We start from the raw sequence: 22,828 nt of genomic DNA on the forward strand, positions 1-22,828 counted from the left end.
TCATGGGGAGGGGGAAAGGAGGAACCAGCTGGGTGACTGGACACTCAGGTTACCACCACAACTCCTCCCTCAACCCCTCCTTTCTGTAATGTATGCATGATGTCAACCCCTTCTGTAATGTATGCATGATGTCAACCCCTCCTTTCTGTAATGTATGCATGATGTTTCTGGGGGTGGGCTTAACCTGGAGGATGGGAATTTCAAAAGTTTTTATAAGGCCTTGCAGGCCATTGTTCTGGGTCTTTCCTCTCTCTTGCAAGGGAAGGGAACCCTGTTGCAACAGTTCAATAAAGGCCAAGCCTACAGGCTGCTGTTTTGCTCCAAGTTATCCTGGTTGGTGTCTTTGTTTTTGTCCAAGGGAGCCCTCAGATTTTTCCGTTAACAGTTGGCGACCGCGACTCAGGGACACTTGGTTCTCCTGTAAAGGTGAGAGGGGAGATAGAGGGGATCAGGCGCCACTGGGCAACCTTAGCCCAGAGATCCTTCTTCCTCTCCCTGCCTCCTCTTTGCGGGCGGTAATCAATCGTCACCAAAAGCTCAACCAGGGGAGCAAAGGCGAGGTCAAGCCGGCTAAGGGAAAAGGATCCCGGGATCTGCGAGGGACATCAACGGACGTGAGTATGGTTCTGAAGAAAGTACATTGGGAGGAGGGTGGAAAATAACGTCTCCACAACAGCCAAATCTTTCTCCTTTATTTCCAACGTTGCATCTGCAAAATCTTGAGCCTCCTTTCCCTTTTCTCCCCGTTTTCCCTTTCGGAAGTATGGCCAGGAAAACGTGGTGCTTATTGTTTCTCTGACGTCCTTTTTCGGAGTCGGCCAAAGGCGTCCCTTACAAATCTCTCTCTCCTTTTCTCCCCGTTTTCCCTTTCGGAAGTGTGGCCAGGGAAGCGTGGTGCCTGTTATTTCTCTGACACCCCTTTCGGAGTCGTCCAGGGGTGCCCTTACAAATCTCTCTCCACCTTATCTGCCTGTGCAAATGAAGCCGCCCCTCCTGCCCGGCGACCTTTGTTAGGGATGACCCGGGTACGTGAGAACGCAAGGTCATTTGCTTCCTTTCAAACCTTTGTTTTTCTCGGAGCCCGATCTGGCACTGCACTACGCAGGCGTCCAGTAGGGAAGCCGAATTTAGTTTAAAGGCTAGGCAGGGGGCTGTTGTGGAGGATAGAGGGGAGGTTCACAATTGGGGCCCCACACTAGGATTAGCATTGAAACGGTACCGTGGTTTAGGTTTCCGGGCAGAGACCCGTGGTTTAGGTTTCCGGGCAGAGACCCGTGGTTTAGGTTTCCGGGCAGAGACCCGTGGTTTAGGTTTCCGGGCAGAGACCCGTGGTTTAGGTTTCCGGGCAGAGGGACCCGTGGTTTGAGTTTCCGGGCAGAGGGACCCGTGGTTTGAGTTTCCGGGCAGAGGGACCCGTGGTTTGAGTTTCCGGGCAGAGGGACCCGTGGTTTGAGTTTCCGGGCAGAGGGACCCGTGGTTTGAGTTTCCGGGCTGAGAGACCCGTGGTTTGAGTTTCCGGGCTGAGAGACCCGTGGTTTGAGTTTCTGGGCTGAGAGACCCGTGGTTTTGTTTCAGGTTCAGGTTTGAGATTTTCAGAAATTAATTCGTGGTTTATAGATAAGTAGGAATTGTGTTAGTCAAGGGTACTTTGAGTACTGAAAGGATCTTCCCCCTTTCCTCCCTTGTGTGTGTTTCCACTCTTTCTGTCTTTAGCGTACTTCGTTAACGGGAAAAAAAGCCCAATAATAACATATGAGAGAATGGGAGCTCACTAAACACCCTAGCTGGACTCCTCCTGGCAACAAAGCTTCCATGAAGCCTTTTGCCCCAGAGAGGACTCTAATATGCCCCTCCAGCTTGTCATCTCCAATTAGAGAAAAGTAGAAATAAAAAAAAAAAAATAAAGGGGGGAAAATGGTCAAGTTTGTGTTGTTAAACTGTAGCCTAGAGCTAGAACATGAAACTGTAAACTTAATGGTGCTCAGAGGCAAAAAAATAAATAAATGAATAAGAGATGTATTCAAAGATTTAGAAATATTTCAAGGGTTTGTATTTACATTGGCCTTGGCATCCACAGACTGTTCTTAAATGCACATAGTTTTAAATTGCAAGCTTGCTTCAAAATTTTAAATCTAAGGAAGCCATGTTGCGCCTATCGATCTTAAAACAAAACAAAATGGAGAATGGAGTGTGCAAATGTTTGTTATTTGAGAGAGGCTCTAAAAGAGAGTTTCCCTCCCAAGTGGTGAAATCCTGTATACGTGCTACTTGTGTTCTGAAAGGGGGATTACCCCACTCCTTCCTCTAGTTTAAGTGAGGAGGGCGATTTTAAGTGTAATGGTAAATGATGTTGTGTTGTAACTTTTGAGTTTGCTCCAGTCTATTTTGGAAGGAGAAGTTAACCTAATGTTTCTGCTGCAAAAGCCTAGTTGAGCACAACTGCTCTCTCAAGCTAAAATGCAGTGTATGTATTTCATTAAGCGTATGCCTATAAAAGTATGGTGTTCATTCTAAGAAAAAACATTTGAGTCCAGTTTTAACTTTGATTTGGTTGGACAGAAGAGTTATTGTAAGGCTCCTGATATCAGTCTCTATAAGACTTCATGGCCTCTTTTGTTAGAAAATGCCCCCCCTCCCCCTTGTTTCACTCTGCCTCTTTCAGTTGTTTTCTCCCTTCTTACTTCTGTGCCAGGTAAATTTACTCCCGAGTAAGCTTCCTTTAAAGGAAACTGCAAAGAGGGGAGGGGGCAACACTTGTGTATTCCCTAAAAAAAAAAAAAAAAAAATCAAATCTAGGGCTGCTTTAACTGTGCTTTATAAGAGATCCTCTCAGGAGTATAGATGTTTCCTTTCCCAGCTGTAAATCTGTACTTAAATGTGTATGCCTCTTTGGTAGTACAAATCTTGCTGCGAAATCTTGCTGTGAACCCTATATTTTGGAGGGTTGGACTAGATGACCCCAGGGTCCCTTTCAACTCTCCCAATTTGTGGCTGTGTGGAAGACCATGTGTCTGCAAGCATTGGAGGGTAATTCTTAAATTCTGGTGTGGTAATGGAGTTGAAATTCAGCCTAGCTTTGCTCTTTAGTTTTAAAAGGTGAGAGGTGAAGCCCAACTGGTAATATCAAGCATTTGAGTGATTACAGTGTTTATCATTTTGTCTACTATTTAAAAATTAGATTTAAAAGTCTACTCAAAGTTTAAGCACATACAAATGAATAATCAAGTAGAATTAGCCTTGACCATTCCTGTAAATAAAGGAAGCAGTCTCAGTTTGCTTGGGCTGAAATTGCTAGCTTTGGTGAATACTTAAATTGCTGAGTTTCTCTTCCTTACCCTTCCCTTCCCTTATTCAAATGGTAATTTAGCCAAAGGATGCAACATTTTCAATAGTATAAAAGGTTTGCTGAGACATGAACTCTGCACATGCACAGAGGCTAGATCAGCTAAAGAAGAGAGAGAGAGGAAGGGGGGAACTGTAAGGGGGGAGAGGAGGTTTCTTCCAAATGTAAAAGAAAACTTGGAACCATTGAGGAACCATTGAGGGAAATCACCCTTAATCTGTCTTTGCTCCAGCGGCTACTTAAGACAAAAGGCTAAAAAAAACAAAACAAAACAAAACAAAGCAACAACTAGCCCATCAAAAGTCAAGAGCTTTCCAAGTTCCAAATCTTAACATGCCAAATTCTTTTCACAGGTAAATATCAAAGCATTCCCCCCCTCAATGGGAATTTTAGGAACAGCATTTCCTGACAGGCTTCTCACATGAAATAATTTTCCCTTTTAACAGGATATGTGAACCCCGATAACAAAGTGTTTGTCCCTTTTTCCTCCCACAGCAACTTTCTTTCTGTTCTGTGAAACAAGTCTGAATCCCTGCTATATTAGTGATTTCCATCTCTTTATGGCTTTGACACTTTTTTTAAAGTTACAAATAATCTGTTTTCATTTATTTAATCTGTTTCCCCATGATGTCTATGAAGTTAATCGAAGCACAACCAAACATTGTTTGGTGAATGGTATTTGTTTACCTTTTTGCCTGAGCATTTCTTATTAATTCTGTCATTTTGGCTAGTGCAAGGTACCTGCACAACTTTAAATTGCCATTCATTTTTCTTGGTATTAACTCATTTCCCGTATTAACATTACAGTTGATGTTATCACATCAAGAAACACTATTTTATTTTCATTTGGGATGTTAGAATGCCAAAACAGATTACTTCAGGTTACTTATTAATTGTGTGTTTTAGCATTTATTTATTTGGTTCCTCATAGGTCATTTTGTGTGTGTGTGTTTTACTTTGGGGACATGTCCATCACATGTTGAAAGTCAGTTTCATGAAGTTCTTTTATCAAATAGCACATGGTGAATTTAAAGTTTTTCCCCCATGGTTTTCCCATTTTTTTCAGTCTAGTAGTAATCTGCGTGGTTTTGATAATATATATAATAATAATTCTTTTCTAAATCTGATGTCTTTGTGTCAAGTTTGTTTTCATCTGACTGGTAATCTAATTTTTTTGCTTTCTTTTGTATTTCTTAACCTTTGTATTTTTTACAGCTCTCTTTCTCTCCAAAGTGAAGGAAAGCAAACGAACTTGGCAGATAATAACAGTAGTTATAGGAAAATGTGATAATAATATTGGAATGAATGAAACGCTTAATTCGCTAAGATTTTTATTATTTGCAGCTTCCAACAGAAACCGAAGGACATCCTTTTTGCCTTTTGCCCCCTCCCTTTTCTAACTGTCTTTAAGCCCCAAAACCCTGCCCCTTACAGGATATCACCTATACAGATGTGCAATGATGAAAAGCAGCAACAACCCCTCAACTCAGTTCTTCCGTCATCACAAGACACCAGAGTTTTCAAGTGCCCACAGCTATCTCTTTCAAAGGATATAGACTGCCAGGGGAGTGGGCCTGACAAAGGGGGGTGGAGTTGACTTGCAAGGACATCTTTTCACTTGAACCTCAAGCCTCTGTGCTCCAGGATTCAAAAGATACATGCGTAAAAGATCACAATGGTGTCAAGATATGCAACAGATATTTAATTATTTTGTTTTGTATTATGTGTTATTATGTAAGAATGTTGAAATGTGTCTGACAGTGTGATTTCCACAAAGGGGGGCAATTTATTGTGTGTAACTGTTTTTTATGTTTAATGTCTTATTGCTTACACACCAATGGAGAATTCTCATGCATTTTATACTTTCTAATAGCTCACACTATTGTGTAGTCCAATGTTTAGCTCAATTTATAGCCACATTTCATTGTTCCACCTGGCACTCTGCCAACTTTCCCTATCCATTTTAAAATGTGCTAAAACTTGCTTTACCAAGGAGAAGCTTCTAAGAAACATGAAGGTGGATATGCTTTGGTTTAGCAGGAATGATCCCTTATAGAGTTAAATTGACTTATTTGGACAAAATGCCCTTTTAAGAACGGTTTTCCTTTAACAGACTGGTTTGAAAGGTTGAGAACCATGGGCACATAAATTCAAATTGGACTCAGTTTGAATTGGGCAAGTGTATCCAGGCTGCAATTAGCTTTTTGGTCCTTAAAGTGCAAGTGATCAACTTCCCAGGACTACAAGACCAGAGCCTGTAATAATAATAATAATAAATCCCATGGATTTTGGCCAAGGCGAAGACATTTCTCTCAGGACGTGTCCGAAACCTGTGCCAGCTGTGGTGGGTGCCAGGCTACATGAAAGCCCTAAGTGGATTCACCAGGGATTGTCACTACTGCGACACCGTGCCGATGTGAGACCACAGAAGAGCTACCTTGACACCTGAGAACACACAAATGGCCGGGGGGGGGGGAAGCAAACTGCACTTTTCAGTCATTAGTGGACCTTCCTGCCTAAATGCAAAGCATAGATCACTATTGAGAAAATATTTCTTCCAAGGTGCTAGAATACCACAAGTAACTGAGCAGTGCACTGTTACACCATTATATTTCCATGCAAATATCCTTAAAGTAGCATGATATCCAAGTCCCTTTCAGGTTCACATGGACACACATCTGAGACGGAGAATACCTGGTTATTATTTACCACCTTAAATTGTGCGGAGAAAAGGATTGCAAAGTAGCCACCTTTGCAATCTTATCTCCGAAGGGGGGAACTGTAGCAGGAACCCCCCCACCCCAATCATTCTGTTTCCACAAACTTCACACACACTCACACTCACACACTACATACGCCACATTTCTGTTATAAATTCATAGAAAATCAACCATACATCGGATTTGCACTGTTCCATTTTTTACTCCATGTGACAAGGACTATCAAAGGGGGGTGCTTGGTTTCTGGTCAGCCATAATCCCTTCACCATCCCAGCACATCCACAGGAGCCCTGCCCAGTTGCTATGTCAACCCTGATAATCCCAGACAGAAGACCATCAAAATCACAAAGAACAGTGGATTCACCACAGGCTGAAACAAAGGACAATGATCAGATCTTCCCTCTGGGGGCAGGAAACTGCAAACTCCCCATTGTCACCTGGAAAGTACTCATGGGGAGGGGGAAAGGAGGAACCAGCTGGGTGACTGGACACTCAGGTTACCACCACAACTCCTCCCTCAACCCCTCCTTTCTGTAATGTATGCATGATGTCAACCCCTTCTGTAATGTATGCATGATGTCAACCCCTCCTTTCTGTAATGTATGCATGATGTTTCTGGGGGTGGGCTTAACCTGGAGGATGGGAATTTCAAAAGTTTTTATAAGGCCTTGCAGGCCATTGTTCTGGGTCTTTCCTCTCTCTTGCAAGGGAAGGGAACCCTGTTGCAACAGTTCAATAAAGGCCAAGCCTACAGGCTGCTGTTTTGCTCCAAGTTATCCTGGTTGGTGTCTTTGTTTTTGTCCAAGGGAGCCCTCAGATTTTTCCGTTAACAAGATGCACATATTTTGTGAAATCAGCTGAGAAGAGAGGTCCAGAGGCTGTAAAAAGATGAGTGCTTTAAATATTTTGAAATGACAGAATTCCTGACAGAATCTTGAGTTTGGATTGGCTATTTTGGATCCAACTGAGTCCTTTCCAAGTGTGCCTCTAAAATGGTGCATGCACACAGGGAAACAAACCTCCACGAGGGACCTTGGTTTCCTGGCTTAGAATAGCACACATGATGTGGAAATTCATGAAGGAGGTCCTGACCGGAGATCAAAATAAAACTAGGTAACGGAATAAAAAAAATATTTATTGTGCACACAGGTAGGGCTCGTGTCACATGATTTTCCCCCCACGCACCAAAATATAGTTGGGACTGGCCACTGAGACCACATAACACCTGTCCTGAAAGACCTACATTGGCTCCCAATACGTTTCCAAACACAATTCAAAGTGTTGGTGCTGACCTTTAAAGCCCTAAACGGCCTCAGCCCAGTATACCTGAAGGAGCGTCTTCACCTCCATCGTTCTCCCCGGACACTGAGGTCCAGCTCCGAGGGCTTCCTGGCGGTTCCCTCACTGCAAAAAGTGAGGATACAGGGAACCAGGCAGAGGGCCTTCCTGGTAGTAGCACCCGCCCTGTGGAACAGCCTCCCATAAGATGTCAAGGAAATAAACAACTATCTGAATTTTAGAAGACAGCTGAAGGAGCCAAGTTTAAGGAAGTTTTTAACGTTTGATGTTTTATCGTGCTTTTAATATTCTGTTGGGAGCCACCCAGAGTGGCTGGGGAGGCCCAGCCAGATGGGCGGTGTATAAATTATTATTATTATTATTGCTACACAAATGTCATAGCTCCTCTGGTGTTTGGGGGTACACAGCCAAATGCAGCATTTTGCGGCAGTAAACAATCAGCTTCTAACATGTTAAGGCATGAGAAATACTATTTTGTTGTTACTGACTTTTGCCTATACACTGCATCTATCTGAACGTAACTGTATCTGCAAAAGCCTACAAGTAATAATAATAATAATAAAAATAATAATTTATTATTTGTACCCCGCCCATCTGGCTGGGTTTCCCCAGCCACTCTGGGCGGCTTCCATAGAAACCAAAAAAACACTAAAATATCATACATTAAAAACTTCCCTGAACAGGGCTGCCTTCAGATGTCTTCTGAATGTCAGGTAGTTGTTTATCGTTTTGACATCTGATGGGAGGGCGTTCCACAGGGCGGGCGCCACTACCGAAAAGGCCCTCTGCCTGGTTCCCTGTAGCTTTGCTTCTCGCAATGAGGGAACCGCCAGAAGGCCCTCGGCGCTGGACCTCAGTGTCCGGGCAGAACGATGGGGGTGGAGGCACTCCTTCAAGCTGTACATGTTTATTGTTGACTGAACCATTATGGCCATAAGCAATATATACATAAATACAGTGGTACCTCGGGTTACAGATGCTACAGGTTACAGACTCCGCTAACCCAGAAATAGTACCTTGGGTTAATAACTTTGCTTCAGGATGAGAACAGAAATTGCGGCGCGGCGGCAGCGGGAGGCCCCATTAGCTAAAGTGGTGCTTCAGGTTAAGAACAGTTTCAGATTAAGAACAGACCCCAAGAACGAATTAAGTTTTTAACCCGAGGTACCACTGTACAGCTTTAAAATACAGTATCAGCCTATATTACACACACACACACACACACACACACACACACACGTAAGTTTTTAGATTTCATTCCCAATTAAATATTTACAGTCCACCATGTTTTCCTCAATGAACTTTCTCAGTCTGGAGGCAGCAACTGCAGATCTCACAACTTTGTCATAGATTTCTCAAACCAGACAACAAATATGTGGCTTTCAGTAATAATCACAATAATTTATTATTTATACCCCACCCATCTGTGTGGGTTTCCCCAGCCACTCAGGGCGGCTTCCAACAAAATATTAAAATACAATAGTCCGTCAAACATTAAAACACGGGTGTCAAACACAAGACCCGCGGGCCGAATCCGGCCCGCCAGACCTCGTCATGTGGCCCGCGTAGCCGCCGTTCTCGCCCGTCCAGTGCACCATCACCTGGTTGTGCGCCGCGTCGCCTTTCAGCACAAAGGAGGTGGTGAGCAGAGAGGCCGCCTCCGGAGGTCCCCCACCGGCGCGACCCCGCAGGCCGCCCGCCTCGTCCCACGGGCTGCCGCGTCTCTGGCGGGGGGGGAGGCTTCGCAAGGCTAAAGAGGAAGCCAGGGCAGGGAACGCGATCCATCCCACTGCACTGGCTTCCTCTTTAGCCTTGCGTGCCTCTCCATCCGCAAGAGATCTACCAGAGGTAGATCTTAACCCTTGCCTCACCTGGGAGCTTCTCTGGGCAGGAATTCCCTCAGCTTAAGTGAGGTGGGGGAAGTGTGGAAGGTAGGGGGGTACCTGCCTAGACACTGAAGCCACATGTCTCTCAGATGAAAATTGGGAGTGGGCATTGTGTGAAGTGCTCTGATGGTGGGCATTGTGTGAAGTGCTCTGATGGTGTTTCCTGCCTGGCAGGGGGTTGGACTCGATGGCCCTTGTGGTCTATTCCAACTCTATGATTCTATGATTCTATGATTCTAAGTGGCTGTGGATCTCCTGTTGCAGAACTGTAGGACTGTATAGAGTTGGGAGGGCCACCCGAGGGTCATCTAGCCCAGCCCCCTCACAATGTAGGAATCACAGCTAAAGAACGCCAGACAGATGGTCCCCCAACCGCTGCTTAAAAGCCTCCAGTGGTGGAGACCCCAAACACCTTCCAAGGTCATAGAATTGCAGGGTTGGAAGGGAACCCCAGGAGTCATCTAGTCCAGCCCCGGTGGACAGCGGGCGCAATCCATCCCGTTGCGCAAGACTAAAGATGCTGCGCAAGGCTAAAGAGGAAGCCAGGGCAGTGAGTGGGATGGATCGCGCTCACTGCCTTGTCTTCTTTAGCCGCGCTGGAGAGGTTTAGCTCCTGGCTGGAGAGGTTGCGCGGCTATGGATCCCGTGCGCTGTCTTGGCTTCTTTGCTCTTTGGGGCTGGTGGGGGAACCCGGGCTTCCCCCGCAGCCCCAAGAAGCTCTGGGAGAAGCAGACAGGCTGCACGCAGCCTGTCCATTGCTGTTTGGGGCTGGGGGGGAGGGATAATATTTTTTTCCTTGATTTTCCCCTGTAAAAACTAGGTGCGTCCTGTGGTCCGGTGCGTCCAATAGAGCGAAAAATACGGTAAAAGCCCATCAACTTCAGGGGTCTCAGCCTGCTCAAACATTTTAGGCCGATACAACCGGCCCTTTGAGGGTGACCAAACTGCTGGTGCGGCCCCCGATGAATTTGAGTTTGACACCCCTGCATTAAAAGCTTCCCTAAACAGGGCTGCCTTCAGATGTCTTCTATAAGTCTGGTAGTTTCTATAAGTCTGTTTTCTATAAGTCTGTAGTCTTCTATAAGTCTGTTTTCTGCAGATGCAATAGAGGCGGTGGTCTTCTTCACCGTCACTATCGCCACTTGGTAGGCTCCACATTGAGCTCTAACCCATGTGAGGTCAGATGCAGAATGAGTCATCCACCACCGGCACTCTAGCCATCTCAGTGATTGTTTCATTGCCCTTAGACCGGTGGAAAACCACAGAGCTGTGCAGGCTCCATGCAATCAGAGAGGGCGCTTCAGAGCCAAACAGTCAATAGCCCTGGTTAACTCCACATTACAGTGGGCCACCAGGGAATCAGCTGAAAGGCCATCAACATGGGATAAAGCATCCCCTACCACTCTCTGGAAACCATTTAGATCCATTAAGTGGCGGGGGCGGCCCATCCAAATCGGTCCCACCTCCCTGCAGAGGGGAAGGGACACAGAGAAGTCCAGTTGCACCAGGAAGTGGTCTGACCATAGCACTTCTTTCGCTTCGCTTTTATTAGTGTCAGATCACCAACATCCCTGGAGGTCAAAGGCTATGAGCTGGGCCAGGCTAATTCAGGGGCGGTCCTATGGAGGCCATAGTTTCCACAAAGTCCCGAGAGGTCCCTTGCAAGGTCGTGTTGGCGTGAATGTTAAAATCCCCTAGGACAACCAAACTAGGTGTCTCCAAGAGAACATCCACCACAAACTGAAGCAGCTCGGGCAGGGAATCCTTGGTGCAGCGGGGAGGTCAGTACACCAAAAGGAATCCTGTACTGCCCCTATTGCCCAACTTCTAGAATATGCACTCAGAGAACTGGGTCTTCCCAATAGGATGCCTGGTGCAGACTAATGACTTCCTAAAAATCACTGCAACCCCCTTCCTCCCCGCCCACATGACCTGGGTTGCTGTGCGTAAGAGAAGCCAGGTGGACAAGCAGCGGCAAGGACAGGCCCATCTGCTTCATCCAACCATGTCTCTGTTACACATGCTAGGTCCAGTCCTCCATCCACGATCAAGTCATGGATGGCAGTGGTCTTATGAATCATTGATCTGGCATTGCACAGCAGAACCTTCAGGTTATGTGGGTATCCATTGCTGATTCCAGTATCCGTCCGGTCAAGACCAGACCCGGAGTCAGGGATAGTCCTCAAACAACGACTAAACCTGCCTCCTCGGTAATGACATGGTCTGGTCTTAGCGTCTCTCCTCCTCCTACCCATGATCACTAAGATCGGTTGTCCCAGTGCATCCCTCCCTGCGGAACTTGCCCCGGCCATTTTGTTTTCTGGGACCCACTCCCAGGCAGCCCTGACGTCCTCCCCTTCAGAACAAAATAAAACCTATTTTTTAAAAAAGCAATAAAACAATAAAAACCAAAAACAGTAAAAGTTACAAACATACCAAAATTAGACCAATTTCCAAACACGACTAAACATCCATCCCCCACGCCAGAAATAATTTTAAAGGTAAAAAATAAAAATTTAAAATATTTTAAAAATAACTGTGTGCTGTTCTGAGTTCTCCTGGGGAGAGACAGCAGCAGCCTCAGCTGTCCTTATGAGGCCTGCCCGCCCTGCCCTGGCCAGGTGGTGAGTGGCAGGAACGGGACCCCCAGGCAGGGGAGTCCTCCTGGGCAGTTGATTACACGCATTGGGTATCTTACATAACCAAACAAGGATAAACTTGGTTCAGAATAGAGAATATTGGTAGCGATCTACTGCTTAGTTACAGCATATACAAAGAAGCTCTTCTGCAATAATTTTTTATAGCGTCCCTCTAAATATTCTGAGCACATAGTCTGAAAACAAAAGTCAGAATTGCTTGCCTAAATGAACAGATTGGTAAATCAGAGGAGAAATTCTCAAGTTCATGTCTTAGTTTAATTAAATACCAATGTGGGGCAGTGTTCAAAATCAGCCAGGCGCCAGACACATTTTGCACCTGGCTATTGGCACCTTATCACTAGACAGCTGTTGCAACTAAAGCTCTTTCCACACCCCAAAAATGTATGTTGTTTGTCCACTGTACGAATTCTTTCATGCACAGTAAAGAAACTACTATAACTGAAGCTCTTTACACACATCAACTTTCATAGGGTTAGTCCCCTGAAGGAGTTCTCTGGTGTCGAGAAAGGTGGTTACTGCGGCAGTAGCTCTTTCCACACTCCAAACATTTGTATGGTTTGTCCCCTGTGTGAATTCTCTTATGTGCATGAAGGATGTTAAGAGTCACTGAAGCTTTTTCTACATTTCAAACATTTATACGGTTTCTCCCCTGTATGAGTTCGTCGATGCACATTAAGGGAGGCAGTCTGACTGAAGCTCTTTCCACACTCCATGCATTTATATGGTTTTTCCCGTGTGAGTTCTTTGATGTTTAGTAAGGTAGCCACTGTAGCTGAAGCTCTTTCCACACTCCATGCATTCATAAGGTTTCTCCCCTGTATGAGTTATTTGATGCACATTAAGGGAGGAACTCTGACTGAAGCTCTTTCCACACTCCAGGCATTTATACGGTTTCTCCCCTGTATGAGTTCGTCGATGCACATTAAGGGAGGCAGTCTGACTGAAGCTCTTTCCAAACTCCAGGCATTTATATGGTTTTTCCCCTGTATGAGTTTTTTGATGTCTAATAAGGATGCTTCTGGTACTGAAGCTCTTTCCACACTCCATGCATTTATATGGATTTATATGGTTTTCCTGTGTGTGAATTATATGATGCATTTTAACAGACTTGCTGCAACTGAAGCTCTTTCCACACTCCATGCATTTATAAGGTTTTTCACCTGTATGAGATCTTCGATGCACATTAAGGGAGGCACTCTGATTGAAGCTCTTTCCACACTCCATGCATGTATATGGTTTTTCCCCTGTGTGAGTTCTTTGATGTTTAGTAAGGGTACTACTGTCAAAGAAACTCTTTCCACATTCCCAGCATTTATAAGGTTTCTCCCCTGTATGAGTTCTTTGATGCAAAGTAAGGTTGTCACTGTTTCTGAATCTCTTTCCACACTCCATGCATTCATAAGGTTTCTCCCCTGTATGAGTTCTTTGGTGCAAAGTAAGGTGGCCACTGTTTCTGAATCTCTTTCCACACTCCATGCATTTATAAGGTTTTTCACCTGTATGAGATCTTCGATGCACATTAAGGGAGGCACTCTGATTGAAGCTCTTTCCACACTCCATGCATGTATATGCTTTCTCCCCTGTATGAGATCTTCGATGCACATTAAGGTGGCCACTGTTTCTGAATCTCTTTCCACACTCCATGCATTTATAAGGTTTTTCACCTGTATGAGATCTTCGATGCACATTAAGGGAGGCACTCTGATTGAAGCTCTTTCCACACTCCATGCATGTATATGGTTTCTCCCCTGTATGAGTTCTTTGATGCACATTAAGGGAGGAACTCCGGCTGAAGCTCTTTCCACACTCCAGGCATTTATAAGGTTTTTCACCTGAGTGTACGCTTTGATGTCTAGCAAGGGCTGAGCGACTACAGAATCTCTTTCCGCACGCAGTACATTCATGTTTTTTCTCCACCCTGTTAATTTGATTTTCACCTTCTTGGGAAACACTGTTTTCATCCCTTGGCTTCACTGTTTCTCTCCCCTCTAGTTTGTTGGCTCCATCTTGAACGCCCAACTTCCTTTCCTTCTCTTGCTCCTCAGCTCTTTCTGGCCAGACGTCTGATGGCTCCTCCTCATCCAGGACCCCCCAAACATCTCCTGATGGAATAAAATTTTTAAAATAAAGGTTAATACAGCTGTTTCATTATTGAAACTCAAGGCCTGGCACTGTGTTAAAGGCGTTTTACATAAAATTAATGGTGTGCCTTTCTCCGCTCTCCCGGGAAGGCAAGCGGGGGGGGGAAGACTTTCGCCCCCCGCCGGCCTTCAGAAGAGGTCCAGGACGGCCCCCGCCGGCCTTCCTGGACCTCTTCTGAAGGCCGGAGGGGGGGAAAGGCTTTGCTCCCCACCACCAGCATTTAAAACAGGTCCCCGGAGATTTCTCTATGGGCTTTCGTCTTGCGAAGCAAGCCCATAGGGAAATTCGTCTTGCAAAACGCCTCCAAAACAGAAAACCCTTTCGTCTTGCGGGTTTTCCGTCTTGCGAGGCATTCGTCTTGCGGGGTACCACTGTAGTCAATCAGTTGCATCTGCCATTCTTCCAGGGTGGGCAAATCTTGTGTCTTCCAATACTTTGCGATGAGTATTCTTGCTGCTGTTGTCGCATACATAAAGAAAATTCTGTCCTTCTTTAGCACCCTCTGGCCAACAATGTCCAAAAGGAAGGCCTCTGGTTTCTTAGGGAAGGTATATTTAAATACCTTTTTTAGTTCATTATATATCATTTCCCAGATGGCCTTAACCCTTGGGCACGTCCACCATAGGTGAAAGAATGTTCCTTCAGTTTCTTTACATTTCCAACACTTATTGTCTGGCAAATGATATATTTTAGCAAGCTTGACTGGGGTCATGTACCACCTGTAGATCATTTTCATAATATTTTCTTTCAAGGCATTACATGCCGTGAATTTCACACCGGTGGTCCATAACTGTTCCCAGTCAGCAAACATAATGTTGTAGCCAATGTCTTGCACCCATTTTATCATAGCTGATTTAACCGTCTCATCCTGTGTGTTCCATTTTAACAGCAAGTTATATATTCTTGAGAGTACCTTAGTTTTAGGTTCTAACAGTTCTGTTTCTAATTTCGATTTTTCCACTTGGAAACCTGTTTTTTTTTTTTGTCCTTATTAAAAACCTCCCTGATCTGACCATAGTGTAACCAATCTCGCACTTTATCCTTCAGTTTCTCAAAACTCTGCAATCTCCATGTATCTCCATCTTTTTCTACTATCTCCCAATATTTTGGCCAATTGGCCTCCATATTGAGTCTTTTCTGAGCCTTAGCTTCCATTGGTGACAACCACCTTGGGGTCTTAGTAAAGTAAAGGTAAAGGTACCCCTGCCCGAACGGGCCAGTCTTGACAGACTCTGGGGTTTGTGCGCCCATCTCACTCAAGAGGCCGGGGGCCAGCGCTGTCCGGAGACATTTCTGGGTCACGTGGCCAGCGTGACAAAGCTGCATCTGGCGAGCCAGCGCAGCACACGGAACGCCGTTTACCTTCCCGCTGGTAAGCGGTACCTATTTATCTACTTGCACCCGGGGTTGGGGTCTTACTTTCTAATAAATCTTTATATCTTGTCCAGACATTACATAAACAACACAATTTAAACCAGCAGGCAATAATATCAACAGAGCCTGCCTGCCTCTGGGCCTGTGTGAGGCGGTTGCCTCAGGTGTCACCCCCAAAGGGGCGTCAGTGCTCAGCTTTGCTGCTAGTCTCCCCGGCCTCTCAACTTTGTCAGGATCTGAAAAGGCTCTTTGCCAGTGGGTTGTCACGGCTAAAAATTGGCCGCTGTTTCTTTAATGCTTAAAAAGCTGGGTCAGCCTGAGTCAGCGGCCTGTACCGGGTTGTATATATGGAGTGAGAAATGTTAGTTTCTGGTTGGGTTTGGTTGGTTGGTTAGTGAAAGCTGGTAGTGTTGAGGTGTGTACAGTTGGTCAGCCGCTTTTGCGGAAAGACTTTTAAGAATAAAAGCAGAAAGTACTCTGCAAGGATACTTTTCTCGTGGACTTTTTTATGCCAACAAGAGTCCGAGGAACAGGCTGAGGCGACAAAGGGAGGTCAGAACTTTATATATATATACAAACACTGACATGGATGGGGGGGAGGCGTCTGCACCCCTTGGAGGTCTGGTGGGGTGGGGGTGGGGGAACCACCCCACGCAACTTGCAGGGGTACGTTCCTTATGGATTTTGAGCCCCCATTGTGGGAGCAGAAGTGAGGCCACCCCTGAGCATTGATAATACAGCACTGCAACTCAGAGCAGCTTGAAAAGCCTAGATCTGCAGAGCTTGTTGAGAAACCAAAATGAATAATAACAATAATAGCATTTATTTTATTTATATTCCAACTGTCTGGCTGGGTTTCCCAAGCCTCTCTGGGTGGCTTGCAGCATATATAAAAATGCAATCAAACATCAAATACTAAGAAACAGAATATTCTATACATGCAACAAACAAACCAAAACATCAACAGAAACCAATAACAAGATACTCAAGTATTCTACAAATTAGGGTCCCCCACATAGAAGATTTTTAGTATGCTTTTTCCACCATTCTCCACGCTAGATTGCCACAATGCATTATACTTCAGGCTGCTTTAGAGGACCGTTCAGAAAGTACAGAGTGCTGACCGGTGCAAGAGGCTCTGAGCACATAAAACCCTTTCTGGGTTGCTGTCTTCAAGTCAAGGTGCTGATTTTGACTTATGTAGCTCAATGGCTGCTTCTCATGAATCCACCTAGAGCCTGCACTCATCGTCTGAGGTCCTTCTCACAGTGCCCTCTCCAGCTGAGGGGCAAAGAGAGGCAATACGGAATGCGTCTTTCAGTGCTGGCTCCCCACCTAAAGAATGCTCTTCCACAGAGAGGCAACCCAGAAGCCATCACTGGCTAATTGTAGCAGAGAAGCAAGAATGTTTACTCTCAGCCAGGCTTCTGGCCCTTAACTTGGGAGAAAAACAAACACGGTGACCTCCTTTAGCGGAGCTGAAGGAAGGCACTCCGAGCCACTGAGGAACCCATACCTATATTATAACTATTAATGAAGGTGAAAAGGATCCTTACCCTGAGAGGTCACCATCTCACGGACCTCCACCATGACGTCCTTGTACAGAGCTCTCAGTTGGGCCCAGTTGTCGTCAGCGAAATGCAAGGACACTTGTCAAAGCTCACTGATCCCTGGAAGGACAGAACAATTCCCTTCCTTATAGACACTCCAAGGCAAGGTGTGGAAACCATCTCCCCTCAGCTCCCCCTCCGATGATAGATGGGGCAACTGGGGATTTGACCTTCAATGTGTGTTTGTGAAAATCTGGATAACTAAATTTAAGACTGGGGAAAACGAGTGTTTTTCCCCCACCCCATACTCTCTCCTTCCTCAGGTGTGTAAAGTCCAAACAAGTGGAGAGGGATGATTATTTCAATGATGGCTTTATGTATACTGGTTTCTAAATTGGTTTGTGAATTTTAGTCGTGTTGTAGCTACCATTGGATCACTGTGCCACTTGAAGGACCTTTTGGATCAGGTGTTTAGAAAGCTTGAAAATAAGATAAAATTACTACAGCTGCAGATGGCCAGTTATATCCCCAGGGGCCCACCTTTTTAAAGCCCTAAACAATCTTGGCCCAGTATACCTGAAGAAGCATCTCCACCCCCATCGCTCAGTCTTGACACTGAGATCCAGTTCCGAGGGCCTTTTGGTGGGTCCATCACTGCAAAAAGTGAGGTTACAGGGAACCAGGCAGAGGGCCTTCTTGGTAGTAGCACACCCCCCCCCCCCGTGGAAAGCCCTCCCATCAGATGTCAAGGAAATAAACAACTATCTGACTTTCATAAGACATCTGAAGGCAGCCCTGTTGAGGAAAGCTTTTAATGTTTGATCTTTTATTGTGCTTTTAATTTTCTGTTGGGAGCCACCCAGAGTGGCTGGGGAAACCCAGCTAAATGGGCGGGGTATGAAGGAATAATAAAATAATAATAATAATTATTCCTCCTGCTCCTCCCTGGCTGGCAGGAGACTCTCCTGACTGCCCGCCACTCCTCCCCATTCCCTGCCCTGGGGCCTTTGCTGGGCGCTCCTCCTTCTGCTTTCTCTGGGCAGAGGAGCGGGAGAAAAGGCCGCAGGATGAGGCCAGAGGCCGGTCAAGGCCAGCGAGGAGCGTCGCTTCGGCCTCCCGCTTCCCCTCCCAGGAGAAGGCGACCTTTCCCCTCCGCCCCTTAGTCCCCCCCCCCAGGCGGGACGCGGCTCCCTCCCTCTCGCCCCCCAATCCCGCCCCTTGGTCGGCCGACTCCCCCCAGTTACCCGCCTCCAGGAAGGACAGCATCAACCCGGGGAAGCGGAACAGGAAGCGGAAGCGCCTCCTCTCTCGCCAGTCTTCCCTTCCGCTCTAGGAATCGAAGCTCTATCGCCGCAGTTAACCCTTGCCGAGCCGCGGGGTAGGAGCCTCTTGGCTGCTCCGGGCAGAGAGGGAGGAGGGGCGCCCGGCTGGTCTCCGGCTCTGAAGCAGGAAGGGGGAACCCGGCTGCAGGATCAGGCCAGCGGCGCCCCCAGGACAGAATCCCTCCTCCGCAGGTGCTCCAAGCAAGATCCGAGTTCAAGAGCAGCTTTATCCTCACCTTTAGTATTCTACTGATTTATATCCCAGACCGAGAGCCAAGGCGGCTTACAAAGGGGTTGCCCTGGTTATAAATTCTAAAAGGCAGGCGGCACTAAGAGGCAAGGAATTGCAATTGTTTCAAAGATCCTGGTTGAAATCAGAATTAGGGGGGAAAAAATTAAAGATGCACATATTTTGTGAAATCAGCTGAGAAGAGAGGTCCAGTGGCTGTAAAAAGATGAGTGCTTTAAATATTTTCAAATGACATAATACCTGACAGAATCTCGAAGGAGGTCCTGATCCGAGATCAAAATAAAACTAGGTAACGGAATAAAAAATAATAATTATTGTGCACACAGGAGGGCTCATGTCACACTATTTTCCCCCAATGCAAAAAAATATTGAATCATAGAGTTGGAAGAGACCACCAGGGCCACCGAGTCCAACCCCCTTGCCAAGCAGGAAACACCATCAGAGCACTCCTGACATATGGTTGTCAAGCCTCTGCTTAAAGACCTCCAAAGTAGGAGACTCCACCACACTCCTTGGCAGCAAATTCCACTGTCAAACAGCTCTTACTGTCAGGAAGTTCTTCCTAATGTTTAGGTGGAATCTTCTTTCTTGTAGTTTGGATCCATTGCTCCATGTCCACTTCTCTGGAGCAGCAGGGACTGGCCACTGAGACCACATAACACTGGTCCTGAAAGACCTACATTGGCCCCCACTACATTTCCAAGCACAATTAAAAGTGTTGGTGCTGACCTTTAAAGCCCTAAATGGTCTCGACCCACTATACCTGAAGGAGCGTCTCCACCCCATTGCTCAGTCCTGAAACTGAGGTCCAGCTCCAAGGGCCTTCTGGCAGTTCCCTCCCTGCGAGAAGTGAGGTTACAGGGAACCAGGCAGAGGGCCTTTTTGGTAGTGGCACCCGCCCTGCAGAACGCCCTCTCACCAGATGTCAAGGAAATAAACAAATATCTGACTTTCAGAAGACACCTGAAGGCAGCAAAGTTTAAGGACGTTTTTAACATTTGGTGTTTTATTGTGTTTTTAATACTCTGTTGGGAGCCGCCCAGATTGGCTGGGGAGGCCCAGCCAGATGGGAGGTGTATAAATTATTATTATTATTATTGATACACAAGTGTCATAGCTCCTCTGCTGTAAAAGCCTAGAAGCTGTACATGTTTATTGTTGACTGAACCATTATGGTCATATGCAATATATACATAAATACAGTGGTATCTCGGGTTACAGACGCTTCAGGTTACAGACTCCGCTAACCCAGAAATAGTACCTCGGGTTAAGAACTTTGCTTCAGGATGAGAAATGTCCCGGACGGCTTTTGAAGGCAGGGGGGAGCAAAGACATTCGCCCCCCGCCCGCCTTCAAAAGCCGTCCGGGACAGCGGAGAAACGCGCTGCCTTTCTCCGCTCTCCCGGGAAGGCAGGCAGGGTGGAGCAAAGACTTTCGCCCCCCCGCCCGCCTTCAGAAGAGGTCCTGGACCTCTTCTGAAGGCGGGCGGGGGGCGAAAGTCTTTCCCCCCCCCCCGCCTGCCTTCAAAAGCCGTCCGCGATAGCGGGAAGCGCTTCCCTGCTATCCCGGACTGCTTTTAAAATGCTGGCGGTGGGGAGCAAAGCCTTTCGGCCCCCGCCGGCCTTCCTGGACCTCTTCTGAAGGCCGGAGGGGGGGAAAGGCTTTGCTCCCCACCACCAGCATTTAAAAGAGGTCCCCGGAGATTTCCCTATGGGCTTCCTTCTTGCGAAGCAAGCCCATAGGGAAATTCGTCTTGTGAAGCACCTCCAAAACAGAAAACCCTTTCGTCTTGCGGGTTTTCTGTCTTGCGAGGCATTCATCTTGCGAGGTACCACTGTAAATATTTAAAGTCCACCATGTTTTCCTCAATGAACTTTCTCAGTCGGGGGCAGCAACTGCAGATCTCACAACTTTGTCACAGATTTCTCAAACCAGACAACAAATATGTGACTTTCAGTAATAATCACAATTATTTATTATTTATACCCCACCCATCTGTGTGGGTTTCCCCAGCCACTCAGCGCGGCTTCCAACAAAATATTAAAATACAATAGTCCGTCAAACATTAAAAGCTTCCCTAAGCAGGGCTGCCTTCAGATGTCTTCTATAAGTCTGGTATTTGTTTTTCTCTTTGACATCTGGTGGGAGGGCATTCCACAGGACAGGTGCCACTACCGAGAAGGCCCTCTACCTGGTTCCCTGTAATTTGGCTTCTTGCAGCAAGGGAACTGCCAAAGGTCCTTAACGCTGGACCTCAGTGTCCAGGCAGAACGATGGGAGTGGAGACGCTCCTTCAGGTATACTGGGCTGAGGCCATTTAGGGCTTTAAAGGTCAGCACCAATACTTTGAATTGTGCTCCGAAACGTGCTGGGAGCCAATGTAGGTCTTTCAAGACTGGTATTATGTGGTCTTCGCAGCCACTCCCAGTCACCGGTCTAGCTGCCGCATTCTGGATTAGCACCTCTGATGAGACAGTCCGCAGTCAAGTAAGGTCTCAGCCTGTGTACCAGATGAAGTTGGTAAACAGCTGCCCTGGACACAAGTGTCATAGCTCCTCTGCTGCAAAAAACTGCAAAATCATTACAGGAGATCATGTGGCCCGTACTGGGCCCCGATGGAGCAGGTGGTTCTGCTAAATTGTGCACCACCTGAAAGTGTCTCCTGCTGTGGTTTTCTGCAGATGCAATAAAGGCGGTGGTCTTCTTCACCGTCACTATTGCCACTTGGAAGGGTTGACATTGAGCTCTAACCCATGTGCGGTCAGATGCAGAATGAGTCACTCTAGCCATCTCAGTGATTGTTTCATTGCCCTTAGACCGGTGGAAAACCACAGAGCTGTGCAGGCTCCATGCAATCGGAGAGGGCGCTTCAGAGCCAAACAGTCAATAGCCCTGGTTAACTCCACATTACAGTGGGCCACCAGGGAATCAGCTAAAAGGCCATCAACATGGGATAAAGCATCCCCTACCACTCTCTGGAAACCATTTAGATCCATTAAGTGGCGGGGGCGGACCATCCAAATCGGTCCCACCTCCCTGCAGAGGGGAAGGGTCACAGAGAAGTCCAGTTGCACCAGGAAGTGGTCTGACCATAGCACTTCTTTCGCTTCGCTTTTATTAGTGTCAGATCACCAACATCCATAGAGGTCAAAGGCTATGAGCTGGGCCAGGCTAATTCAGGGGCAGTCCTATGGAGGCCATAGTTTCCACAAAGTCCCGAGAGGTCCCTTGCAAGGTCGTGTTGGCGTGAATGTTAAAATCCCCTAGGACAACCAAACTAGGTGTCTCCAAGAGAACATCCACCACAAACTGAAGCCGCTCGGGCAGGGAATCCTTGGTGCAGCGGGGAGGTCAGTACACCAAAAGGAATCCTGTACTGCCCCTATTGCCCAGCTTCTAGAACATGCACTCAGAGAACTGGGTCTTCCCAATAGGACGCCTGGTGCAGACTAATGACTTCCTAAAAATCACTGCAACGCCCCCTCCCCACCCACATGACCTGGGTTGCTGTGCATGAGAGAAACCTGGTGGACAAGCAGCGGCAAGGACAGGCCCATATGCTTCATCCAACCATGTCTCTGTCACACATGCTAGGTCCAGTCCTCCATCCACGATCAAGTCATGGATGGCAGTGGTCTTATGAATCATTGATCTGGCATTGCACAGCAGAACCTTCAGGTTATGTGGGTATCCATTGCTGATTCCAGTATCCGTCCGGTCAAGACCAGACCCGGAGTCAGGGATAGTCCTCAAACAACGACTAAACCTGCCTCCTCGGTAATGACATGGTCTGGTCTTAGCGTCTCTCCTCCTCCTACCCGTGATCACTGAGATCGGTTGTCCCAGTGCATCCCTCCCTGTGGAACTTGCCTCAGCCATTTTGTTTTCTGGGACCCACTCCCAGGCAACCCTGACGTCCTCCCCTTCAGAACAAAATAAAACCTATTTTTTAAAAAAGCAATAAAACAATAAAAACCAAAAACAGTAAAAGTTACAAACATACCAAAATTAGACCAATTTCCAAACACGACTAAACGTCCATCCCCCACGCCAGAAATAATTTTAAAGGTAAAAAAGAAAATTTTAAAGTATTTTTAAAAGAACTCTGTGCTGTTCTGAGTTCTCCTGGGCAGCGACAGCAGCCGCCTCTGCTGTCCTTATGAGGCCTGCCAGGCCCTGCCCTGGCCAGGTGGTGAGTGGCAGGAACGGGACCCTCAGGCAGGGGAGTCCTCCAGCGCAGCTGATTACACGCATCGGGTATCTTACATAACCAAACAAGGAT

At 46.7% G+C, this 22,828-nt stretch overlaps 1 protein-coding gene across 1 annotated transcript in view; it reads right to left on the reverse strand.

The window, feature by feature from the left end:
• LOC309525231 (uncharacterized protein) overlaps nt 1-13,341 on the reverse strand; it is a 35,333-nt gene extending 21,992 nt beyond the window's left edge. The window contains exon 1 of the mRNA XM_082210757.1: nt 10,263-13,341. Coding sequence (XP_082066883.1) covers nt 12,626-13,300 — 675 coding nt within the window. The 5' untranslated portion in view covers nt 13,301-13,341 and the 3' untranslated portion in view covers nt 10,263-12,625. The remainder of the gene's footprint in view (nt 1-10,262) is intronic.
• Between the last annotated feature and the right edge of the window lie 9,487 nt (nt 13,342-22,828).

Source organism: Podarcis vaucheri (assembly GCF_965113315.1).
Source record: "Podarcis vaucheri genome assembly, chromosome: 2".
Classification (NCBI taxonomy): Eukaryota; Metazoa; Chordata; class Lepidosauria; order Squamata; family Lacertidae; genus Podarcis; species Podarcis vaucheri.